A 12,346-nucleotide genomic window follows, 5' to 3' on the forward strand; every position below is an offset into this window, starting at 1 on the left:
TAATAAATAAATAAAATACATAAAATACATAAAAAATAATAATAATTATACTTATAATTAACCTATAGAAATTTAAAAATGTGCACTTAAAAAAATTCAGTTAACATAAATAAAGATGTACAAAAACTTTTTAAATTTGAATTAATTAAAAATAAAACTATAGGCATAGACTAAAAATACATTATTTTATAAAAAAAATGCATGAAATATGCAAAAATACATTTTGAATTTAAATTCTTGAATCACTTAATATTTGATAGTTTATCATGATTATATAAATCCAACATGTAAGTTAACATGTAACCTAACTAATCATAATACTATAATATAATAAACAAGTACCTAAATTTTAATATGCTTCTTTTTTTCACAGTTAACCCCCATCAACCTAACAAAAAAACTGATTCAGTTATTTTAAATACGCCTAATAAATATTAATTGCAATAATGCATACATCACTGTATATAATTATTATGTAAATAATTTTTTTTTTTTTTTAATTTTCAATAACAAAAATAAAATGAAATATAACAAACTCTCGGGTATATAATATGATACATCTTCATATTATACCTACTTACTTAAAAATTGACACATAATTCGACACTATGGATAAGTTAGTTACCTACTTCATACCTACAACACATCTATTAATTTTTTTTTATTATATTATCACTTTGAGTATTTAAATAAAATAATACATATGCTAGTTACTATACTTACTAGTAAAATAGATACCCTTCCGTAGGCATGTTTACGGGTGTGTTATAGCAATATCTGAATCTTTATTTTAGATTATTATTTATAAAGTACATACTTTTGTAGATACCTTGATTCAAAATATAAAACCATTTGAATTTTATTTATTATTTAAATATGATGCGCCCAATTTCAAAATGAATCATGAAAGTAAATGTAAATTTTCAGGCAAACAACTTAGTTTGTTATCAACTGCTTCATTAATCACTTCATTAAAACCACTCTTCAAAACTTTCAATCTGATGACTCTTTTTTTAACAATTTATATAAATAAACAGTCCAGTTGTGCACTACAAAAAATAAATAAATATTCCATAAATCCGAAAAAGGAAAATATCATGTCTATTAAAAAGTAAAAATAGAACATCACAAACGTTTCATAAAACTATAAGTCAGGAAATCAAAGTTAACTTGTTTTAATACAGCACTTGATAATATGATAAATGGATTAAATAATAGAATTAATAAGGAAGCCATAGGTATTATTTCTTCTCTCAGTAATTTCTTGTGATTTATTCCTGTGTTTGAAAATATTAAACTACTTGGTTAAGTATTTAAAATGTAAATGGATCAACTAGAACAAGAAATTAAACTTCTTAAAAGATTAACTAGCATTCCTTGTGTATTATCTACAACAATAACTATAGATCAATGATTAGATGGCATACAAATAAACATTTGGATCGAACAAACATTTTTTCAAATTTATAATATGATGTGTTGATAGAGTTTTTGGTCATTCCAGTCACGTATAGGTTCTCGTGAAAGATATTTTTCAAAACTGGCTATTGTTAAGTCAAAACTTCATAATACTATGACACAAAATAGACTTAAAGATTTATTACTCTTGTTTATTGAGCAAGAAATACTATCACAAATTGACTACGATGATATAATTGATGAATTGAAAAATATTGTTCCATACAACCGAAATTTATATTGTAATATTTCCAACTTGTAATTTAAATTTAATTATTTTATACTATTATAATGCAACATAAACATGTATATGAGCAGTGGCATATACTAGGGGGGGAGGGTTATCACCCCGGGCGCCAAATTATAAATCTCTTAAAGAGACACTGCACTAGAAATTAAATATTTTTATAGTTACAATAAAAATTCCACCCACCTCCCCCCTTCCAAATATAAGATATTATTGGGCTAAGCTTATTTTATCTGATAAACTTTTTACAATCAATTATTAAAATAATAAAAGTTGCAGGGAGATGGTAAGTGGATACCGCTCTGCTGTACAATATATGATAAGTGGTTAACTATAATTGATGTGTAAAATTTGAATTCAATGATTTATTGTTGTATACGAAAAACTATTCTGTGTGGAGACAGTCAGTCAATAAAATTAATTTTATCTCATAGTATATTTTTTTTTATTGATATTAATTATTATTTTACTATTAGTATTAAAGTACCTAGGTTGATTTAATGTTTACCGTAAACATTGCATTTATTACATGATTAATATTTAATTATTATAATAATATATTATGTTATAATTTTTATCAACTTTTGTGCCAATACCTTACCTTATTATAAGAGTCTTATAATAAGTCATTGTGATAGTGTGAATAGTGTGAACAGGTAGGTATTGGTTTAAAAACAATTTGCACAATATTTTAAAAATGTCATTGCGTACAGTAAAATTTATATGATACGTAAAAGTTTTAAATCCTTATAAATAATAATAAAATTTCTCAACTATAAAAAAATCACTTTTATCCTTATTTCTAACTTAAATAACATTTTTCACTCAAATTTAAACTTCAAACGTCTGTTAAAAGAAAAAAAATACTGTTATTAGTTATTTATGTTTTTCTGTTCAATATAAATTATTTATGAGCAACTTTGTATTAAAATTTAAAATCTTAGCAATAAAAATTAAACATTGTATACATTTTAAATTACAAAATAATTTTCAGGTTAAAGAGCCTACATGGTTAAAATAAAATACATATAAAATATAGTCTAATTAATATTATACTCAGACAATTTTGACAAAGTACAAAGATTGTTAGATTATTATTATTTACTATAATTTTACACGACAATTAGGTAATATAAAATGTTCCGGTTTAAAATAAATAATCTACAAAATAAGTTAAAATATCACTACGGTGGTAACTTAATACAAAAAAAAAAAAAAACATTATTTTTAAACAAAAAATTCTGATGTGCCGTCTTGCCAGATCGCGTATAGGCCTTTATGGCGTGTTGCGGATACGTCTACGAGCTTGGTTGTAAAATCACCTTCGTTGACGAAGCCAACTGTTTCCATTGTGCCATCGTGGTCAGTCAAGCTTGAGCCTAAACCTTTACAAAGTGTTGCGGACACTTCTACGAGTTTTGTTGTAAAATCGACTTCATTGACAACGCCAACGGTTTCCAATGCACCACCTTTTCAGATCGCACATAGACCATAGTGACTTCGTTGACTGATGCCGTTGCGACTTTGGGGTCAATTAATGATTCGCTTTCGCGAATGGCCACCGCTACATCTTCGCGACTATTACCACCGCTTATTCACGGTACGTTTCCACTACTCCGTGGTGGGTTATCGAGTCGTCTTCGTGGCATATTGCTATATAAAAGTGTTGGCCAATAAGTATACAATTTAACTAATTGTATTAAAGATTCGATAAAATGATCATACCAAACCGGATATTCTCTATTGCATATTATTATATTTTTTGAAACTATATACCTAATATTATCATTGATATGTAAAAAAAATATATATATTGTGATTAATTACTTAAAATTTAGATTGATGCACAATATTTATATTTTATACTGCTGTAGTTTTTATTAAATTATATTATATTATTTTTATTTTTTTATTTTATGATTTGTTTTGAATGTTCAATACACAATAAAACAAATTGTAATTATGATGTTGTATTTAATAATAACACCAACACAGAGTTCATTCATTCAATTTTTTTTTATAATTTATAACTTTATTATTTTCATTGTTATTTCACATTTATAGATATTAAAATATTAAATAGTTATGTATTTAATTAAATATAGAGCGTATTTTATTTAAAATTTTTGAATACCAATAATGAATTCTATTTAATATACTTTTATACATTACTGCAAGAATATGTGATTTTATTTATTATTTTGTTTATACTTAGTTGTAAAATTATTTTTGCGTATGAAAAATGAAAATTTGTTTATATTACTTTCTATAGTTATAAATTATTATATGATGTAATTATTTGATTATAATAATTACTAGATAAAGGTAACCAGATTTTTTGTAAAAACACTAAATCACTTTAAATGGGACACTATACGATAAAAATATTTTTTATAGTTTGATTCAAGTAATAATTACAGTCATATTCAATTATAAATATTAATTTAATATGCACAATGCACAATCAAAATAAATCAAATATGTCAGTATAGGTAAGTTTTATAATTTACATAATATGAAAAAAAAAATAAAAAATATGTGACATCATAAGTCAGGCGTGCCTTTGAAATGAGAATTTAAAATGTTAAAGCATTATCAAGATTACCAAAAAATGATCAAATTGTATAAAAAATTAGAGCTTACTCACATTTTTTCACTTAGGTACTTTTATGATTTTCCATGATTTTTTAAAAATATTACCATAGTAATTCAAAAAAAAACTTGTGAAGTATAACACATTAATCAAGTTTTTAACGTCAATGACGTGTGTATAACTATTAATTCAGTTAATTTGTAATATGATTTTTTTAAATGTTTATCTTTTTTTATAGATATATTGATGATTTTGAATAGTGTACCTAGATTGATTTTAATAATATTCTAATAAAATCAAAAAAAAAGTAATTTATACTAATATTTATGATAATTTTAATACATTTTAATTTGTTATATATATGATTAAAATACATAAATTGCATATACTGTATATATATGTGTATTGAATAATACATACATATAAATTAATTATTCTATTAATTAAAAAAAATAAAACTTCCTACTTAATAGTTTTAGATAAAATAAATAATGATATTTACCTACGTAATAGCATACATTAATAATTCATAATATATTCTTATATATTTGTATAGTTTAACATGTCTAATAAATAAGAATTAACAGTTTAGTTAGATTATTTATACCCGTCATGGTTTTAACAACACACATGAAAAATTAATATTCGAATTTAGTTTCCTTTGATAAATCATTGCATCTAAATATATAACTTACAATAATATTAAATATAAACATTAGTTTTAACTTGTATTGAATATTTAGTCTTCAATAATTAGAATTCATCAACTATACTTACACGTTACGGGTTACCTACTAAAAATCCGAAGAAAAAATTTTCTTCGATTCTAATTTCGATTTTGTATTCCAATTTTTGACTCATTATGTTATATGGCGTACTTGAATTCTTAAAATTTAACTATCAACACGTATTAAATTATATTACTATTAAACGTTCAGATGTTTTGATAATATATAGCTTATTAACAATACAAATAAATTAGAGTACATTTTAAATATTTTTAAATTTCTTAAAAAGCCAGGGAAATGGTTTATTAAATAATTTTGGTTATTCTAAACGTATATTGAACATCACTATAAATAATAATTAACAATCCACATAATAAGATTATTCGATATGAGTAGGTATATTTAATAATTATAAAGTATATAATACTATCGTACGGTGAAAAATCTTTTATTAGATTTAACATTTTCTGTTAAATGTATTGTAAATAAATAAGAAAAATAAAACTTTTGAAAACTTTTCGTACATTTCAGCAACACCTGACATAAAAGTCTAGTTACATCTATTTACCTTCCAAATAATACACATTAAAAATGGTTAAGTGTTGTTTTATAGCAGAGTTTACTATTAACTGGTTACGCTCTGAAAAGAGAAAACTATGTCAAACAATAAATACGTTAAGAAAATAAAAATATAAAGCCAACATCCTCAAAGTATACTATCTCAAATCTTCGTGGATATAGGTATCCGTTAATTATTATTCGTCATTTAATTGTAGTTACTACTTGGTGTAGTGTGTTGTTGATAAGTAATCGAGTTATAGTCGACACGGGCAAATGTAAGTTCCTCTAAAAAATGAAACAGTAAATTCCCCTAAAAATATTATATAGAACCATTTAACGTAACGAGGGGGGAGGGAAATTTCTAGTTATCCTCCAATAATATATGTATTTTAAATTGCATTTATATTTTTTTTTTATTCATATTTTATAATTAGAAAAATTCATCGTTATGCTAATTTTATTAAAATTATTATTATTAAATTCGTCATGTTGATTATTTTTTGATTGAGTAATTATTATGTGAATCATTTCTTAATACAACAACACCAGTTTGAATCAATGTACGTTCAAAATAATATTTTATACATTGTATACACAATTAATGAACAACCACATTCACTGATAATACCTACTGATTAATTAATAAATAAATACGTTATATTTAAATATTGCACAAAACATAAACGATGTTATAAATTGATTATAGAATAATATAGATCAAGTAACAACGATAGTACTATGTGATTGACTGAGAAGGGAAAATAGTCAGACTTAGTTATCTTTATTACTAGTTATTAATTATTATATTAGTATTATGAGTAGAGTACAGATTTTTGTGCACTAAAAAGTATTGAAATATGAAATACAATATTATGCAGTAAAAATAATAAAAATATGTAACAAAAATTCAAGAAATTTTTTTTTTTTTTGTTTATTTAAAGTTTAAAAATTAAACAACTTTTAATAATTAATTACTTAAATATTTAATGAAAAATTTTTGCTTTAATATGCAATATATTTGAATTTTGTAAAAATATGCAAAAATATGCAATACCTAACCATTAATTATGCAGAAATATGCAAAAACAAATTTCACCATTAGATTCAAATTATTATGATTCAAGAAGATAATGACAAAAATCCAAAAAGTGAAAAGGAAAAAAAAATATGCGATTACATATATTAATATAAATCCGTACTCTAATTATGATGGAAACTAAATTATTTGTTTGAATAGATATATATATAATTTTTTTTTATGGGGGGGTCCGACCTTTAAGACCATCCCATAAAACAAATTTCCCTACATATATATAATTTATATTTTTATATGTTATGTTTTAAAAGAGCACGACGATTAAATAAAATAATAGGATTATATTAGATAGACATATATAATATTATATGCCCTTAAATTGCTATTTGTTAAATTATTAATTGAGACGTGTATAGTTTAAATACCTATTTAATAATCATGTGAAATAAAATAGATATATTTATACATGAATACCTACTGTACTATGTTAAATTTGTTTATTATAATTTAGGAAATTAGAAAGAACGCAGTTACTTTTTATGATATGATTCACATACCTACTAATTAATAAAAATAGGTATATTAATTTTTTTAAACTGAGTCTGAGATAATATTATTTTTCATATCAATGCTATTCTAACTTATCGAGTTAAATAAAATTAGATAACGATTTGTCAAGTGTTAGGTAACTTCTAACTTAGGTATCGATAGGTAGATGCCCCCGACTACTCTTAACCTATCTTGAATTATTTATTTTCATTAACTTGCGCGTATTTGAAAATCGTCACAAGTGTATACGGTGACAAAATGATTTTAGGGAAATTTACAAAATGTAAGGGGAGTTTACACGTGCCCGGTCGATACACAATACACATTAGACATACACCTCGTGTTTGATATTAACAACTGCGAATTGTTATCAATACCCGACGGTGATCAGTGATAACTCGTAAGTGATTATGCCCGAGCGTCCGACGCCGTCACGCCGACAACAGATGCCAGATTATAGTGTTGTTGTTAATAATTTTGTAATACATTTTTAATATTAAATATTTGTTTAGTAATTGTATTTTGTTATGACATATATAATAATTTATTAATCACTGTTAAATTTTATTTTGAAAAATATGAACAACTTTTATTTATCTATTACTATTTTTTGTGGTATATTCACACTAATCAATTGTACGAGTATAGTGAAGCCTAGGGGTATCGCATTCGAAAGTAAGACTAAATACATATTAAAATAAAATCTTAAAACATTTTAATACAATGTCTTAATCAATACGAACATCATTCGATGAAATCACTCTATACTTTTTTTTTTTTTAGGAGCTTCGCTTTATGTACCCGACAAAGATTTTTCATGTTTTGATGGAAGTTACACAATTCCTTTTTCATTTGTAAATGACGATTACTGTGATTGTCCAGATGCTAGTGATGAACCCGGTACTTCGGCGTGTCCTAATGGCACATTCCATTGTACAAATGCTGGTCACACGTCACTGGTCATACCATCATCTCGAGTAAATGATGGAATTTGTGGTACGATTATTACAAATCATATTAAACTTTGTACATCTTCAAAAATGTAACACTTTTTTCTATTCAAAAAATTCTTAGACATATAATTTTTACAATGTGTTTTATGATTAAAAGTATAATAGTTTTATTAAAACATTGGTACCATGTTATAAAACAAATGCATTTTAATAACTATTTATAGTTATACCTAATATTTGTAAATTTACTCCAAAACAAATTTAAAAAAGGTAATATTTAACACCAGTAACATAAGCATAATAACTCTGTACACTACTGTTTAACACAATAACAATTATTTCAACTTTCCTTAAAATATCATTAAAACTCAAGTACCTACTTTTCAATATAGATTGTTGTGATGGATCCGATGAGTGGGCAAATATTTCAAAGAAAGGTACATGTGATAACACTTGTGAAGAACTTGGCCGAGCAGCAAGAGAAGAAGCAGAAAGAATACAAAAAATATTTGTAGCGGGTCATGAAATCCGTGCTCAATTAATTGCTAAAGGAAAGGAACTCCGACTGGAAAAACAAGTAAATTAGTCTTATCATTAAACATTTTCTTTTAGGATTTCTTTTATCCAGTAGCAAAACATCATAAGAGACAATGAGATAACTTTTATTTACTTAAAATATAGATAAATATTATGATTAAGTAAAATATTTTTCTTTTAGAAATTTGAATTAGAAAACAAATAAAAGAATATTATTATATGAGATATTTCTTACTATTTGTGCTTGGATTTTATTTTATTTCCAAGTAATCATTTTTAACTTGATTATTGGTGTTGCATCATTGACTGCTGTAAACTTAGTACTATGATTGGTTTATAATTTACAGTTTGTTGTGATATTGTTTAATCAAGAGTATCAATAATATTGTCATTAAACATGATTTTTTTCCACGACCTAAAGACTTACCTTACTTAGTAAGGTACTTAGTTATATCTAACTACATGTTTATTTTTATTCTATACATTTTAGTTAAATTTTTATTTTGTTTAATTTAATACTAAATAGTAAATATAAAACATGTTACCTAATAATTTATTTTCCCTCAATAGAATAGAATTACTGAACTTTTCGAAGTACAAAGAGAAGCAGAACTTGCTAAAAATAATACATTATTTACTAAAGAAACAGCAGAAGAAATTGAAAAGTCTGCATTAGAAAAATATAAAATAATGAATGATGAAAAAAAAAGACAAGAAAATGAAAAAGAAAAACTGCAAGATCAGAATGAAGCTTTTGAAATATTTAATCAAATTGATACAAATAAAAATAATAAGTATAATTTTTAATTTAAAATGGATAATATTTGAAAAATAATTATAATGTTATATTATATAGAATTGAAGAAGAAGAGGTAGATACATATGCTACTTTTGATCAGAACAATGATGGTACAATTTCACAAGACGAAAAAGATGTAAGTACTTTTATTATATTTTAAAAATTATAGTTACAAAAACCAATCAACAATAATTAAAATTTCGTTAAAAACAAATGCTAATTTATTTCCATTTTGTTTGCTTCTGTTTTGTATTTTCTTTCTAATAAATAAAATATTTTTATATTTTTCTAATAGTTTGCATAAATTATTAAAATCCATTTTAAGTTATCATCAAAAATAATTCTTACAAATAATTTAATATTCTTGAATATAACTTTAATTAATTAATAACTTCTTTAGCTGTGAAAGCTGTGAGTGGAACGTCATATTTATATATTTATTGTGACTCATTATTAACTCTACTATATTTTATATACATTTTTAAAATAATTTTGTATGTTGATTATACATACTTTCATAATGTAATAAAAAATAATATATTTTAATACCTTAGTAAAACAATAATAAATGATTTCAATTATTTATTTTTATTTCACATTGAAATATTAAATTATAAATTATTTTCAGTACTTTATGGAAAATAAGAAAGAAATTAATTTAGAAGATTTCATTTTAAATGGCTGGAGTCGTTTGAAGCAACTAATACTTGCTAAAAACATGAATATTAAAGATACCGAACTTCCAGCTGATGTTGATAGTGATAGACAAGTTGATGAAGGAGAAGATCAAGATCAAGATGAAAATGAAGATGAAAGTGAACATGTAGAAGATGAAGTTAAATATACAGATTCTGAAGAACTCGACGAATCACAGTATGATGAAGAAACAAAATTAATAGTTGAAGGCAAGTGATAACATAATACATTTTAGAATGTTATTTTAACATTTAATTATGATTATTCATTACTTATAACTCTTAAAACTACAATATATTTTATTGTAAGCCAAAAAAAGCCTAAAATTTAGACATGTCACCTAAAATATTTTATATGGCCACTTTTATTTTAAATTAACTTGATAGAACTATATACATATATTATTTATCTTAATAAACTGTTCAATAAACATCAAGTTAATTTTATAAATCCATAACATTTTTTTATAATTCCACTTAAACTATGAAGGGATCAAGTTAAATAGTAATGTAAGAGTTTTGAATAATGAGTGTCATTTCTAAAATCAATCACCCTATGGACCTTAGTATTTATTTATTATTTTTCAATAACTGTTTATTTGTTTAATTTTAATTTTAGAAGCCAAACAAGCACGTAATGCATTTGAAGAAGCCGATAGGAAATTCAGAGACTTACAACGTGAAATAACTCATTTACAAGAATCACTGAATAAAGATTTTGGTCCAGAGGATGAGTTTGCTGCTCTAGATGGAGAATGTTATGAACTTTCTGACCGTGAATATGTGTATAAATTATGTCTTTTCGATCAAGTATGCATTTTATTAAAATTATAATAATGGTTTTACAAGAATTTAAAAGTATACATTTTTCCAATTAAATTACTGTAGATAACTCAACGTTCCAAAAATGGTGGATCTGAAGTAAGATTAGGTACTTGGAACAGCTGGATAGGTGAACCAAAATACCGTACTATGTTATATGATAGAGGACAACACTGTTGGAATGGTCCTCAAAGATCTACTCATGTATGTATATTTGAATCAAACTAAACAACTTGTTTAGTATTTTAAATTTTAAAAATAAATATAATATTTGATATTTAATGTCAAAAATAGGTACGTTTAAATTGTGGCTTGGAGCCAGCATTGCTTTCAGCTACAGAACCAAATCGTTGTGAATACGCTATGGACTTTGTTGTGCCAGCCGTTTGTGTACAGCACAACGAGAGACCTTCGGCACCTGTAACAGATGCTGAACACGATGAATTATAATTTAAATAAATCGACTAATTTTAATTCATTGAATTTGTGTCAACTGTTTTCGGGGTATTTAATACAAAAATATTTGTTCATTATTATTTAAAATCAATGTACTATTATTATATTTTATTTATATACTTTTTTTTTTAAATATAAAATTGTAAAACTAATTTTAAACATGTTTCTAATGAAATAAAATACAATTGTGATGGATAGTTTAAACCCTAGTAGTCATAATATTAACATCAAACATAAAAATTGTAAAGTTCTATATGGTTTAAATTTAAAATGTATGCTTTGTATTAATATTATGTTTTGTTACAAAATATTTTAATTACAAATCGTCAATCGAGATAGAATAAATTAATTATTATACTTTAATTTAAGTTATTTCTTTTGTGTTCTTATTTATAGTTTTATAATAATTAATGTTATCTAAATTTATTTGATAAAACATAAAATTTTCTATCAATTAACAACTGTACCTATTAACTTAGACACTACTTAATTATTTAGAACCACAGTAAGTCTATTCTTAAGACTGGGAAATGTCTTAAGTTTGCTATATGACGTTAAAACAAAGTGGTTATAATTTCCCATACAAATTTTGAAATTTATGGCAGTTTTTTTATTGAAATATTTGGGTTTTTTTTGTTCAAAACTTCAAACTAAATGACCAAAACATGTATGATTTGCGTCTCACAGTAGCTGACTTTTTCATGTTCGTATACTTGCAATTTAAATCAACAACCATCATTAAATATCAACATTTGATGAATAAAATTTATATGAGTAAGCAATTATCAATCATAAGTTACAAGTGCTTATAATTTTATTATTGTGATTTATTTGGATATTTACAAAATAAAGATATAATGTGTAATTAACCCCACTAAGCTAGGTCTTCTTATGACTCATGAACACAATTTT

At 24.2% G+C, this 12,346-nt stretch overlaps 1 protein-coding gene across 1 annotated transcript; it reads left to right on the top strand.

Annotated features, from left to right (window-relative positions):
• The first annotated feature begins 7,709 nt into the window (after nucleotides 1–7,709).
• LOC112595833 (glucosidase 2 subunit beta-like) lies at nucleotides 7,710–11,673 on the top strand. Its single transcript, XM_025341208.1, has 9 exons — nucleotides 7,710–7,847; nucleotides 7,956–8,168; nucleotides 8,518–8,702; nucleotides 9,233–9,456; nucleotides 9,519–9,597; nucleotides 10,090–10,366; nucleotides 10,776–10,966; nucleotides 11,045–11,182; nucleotides 11,273–11,673. The coding sequence occupies exons 1-9, from the start codon at nucleotides 7,751–7,753 to the stop codon at nucleotides 11,426–11,428; spliced, it is 1,560 nt and encodes a 519-aa protein (XP_025196993.1). The 5' UTR covers nucleotides 7,710–7,750; the 3' UTR covers nucleotides 11,429–11,673.
• The last annotated feature ends 673 nt before the right edge of the window (nucleotides 11,674–12,346 follow it).

The sequence above is a fragment of the Melanaphis sacchari genome, unplaced genomic scaffold (assembly GCF_002803265.2).
Source record: "Melanaphis sacchari strain LSU unplaced genomic scaffold, SCAv2.0 Contig2_pilon_pilon, whole genome shotgun sequence".
In the NCBI taxonomy this organism is placed as follows: Eukaryota; Metazoa; Arthropoda; class Insecta; order Hemiptera; family Aphididae; genus Melanaphis; species Melanaphis sacchari.

Coding starts and splice junctions, on each gene's coding strand:
- LOC112595833 (XM_025341208.1), top strand. CDS start 7,751: ATGAACAACTTTTATTTATCTATTACTATTTTTTGTGGTATATTCACA. Junction 8,703..9,232: donor AACTCCGACTGGAAAAACAA/GTAAATTAGTCT, acceptor TTCCCTCAATAG/AATAGAATTACTGAACTTTT. Junction 9,457..9,518: donor GATACAAATAAAAATAATAA/GTATAATTTTTA, acceptor TATATTATATAG/AATTGAAGAAGAAGAGGTAG.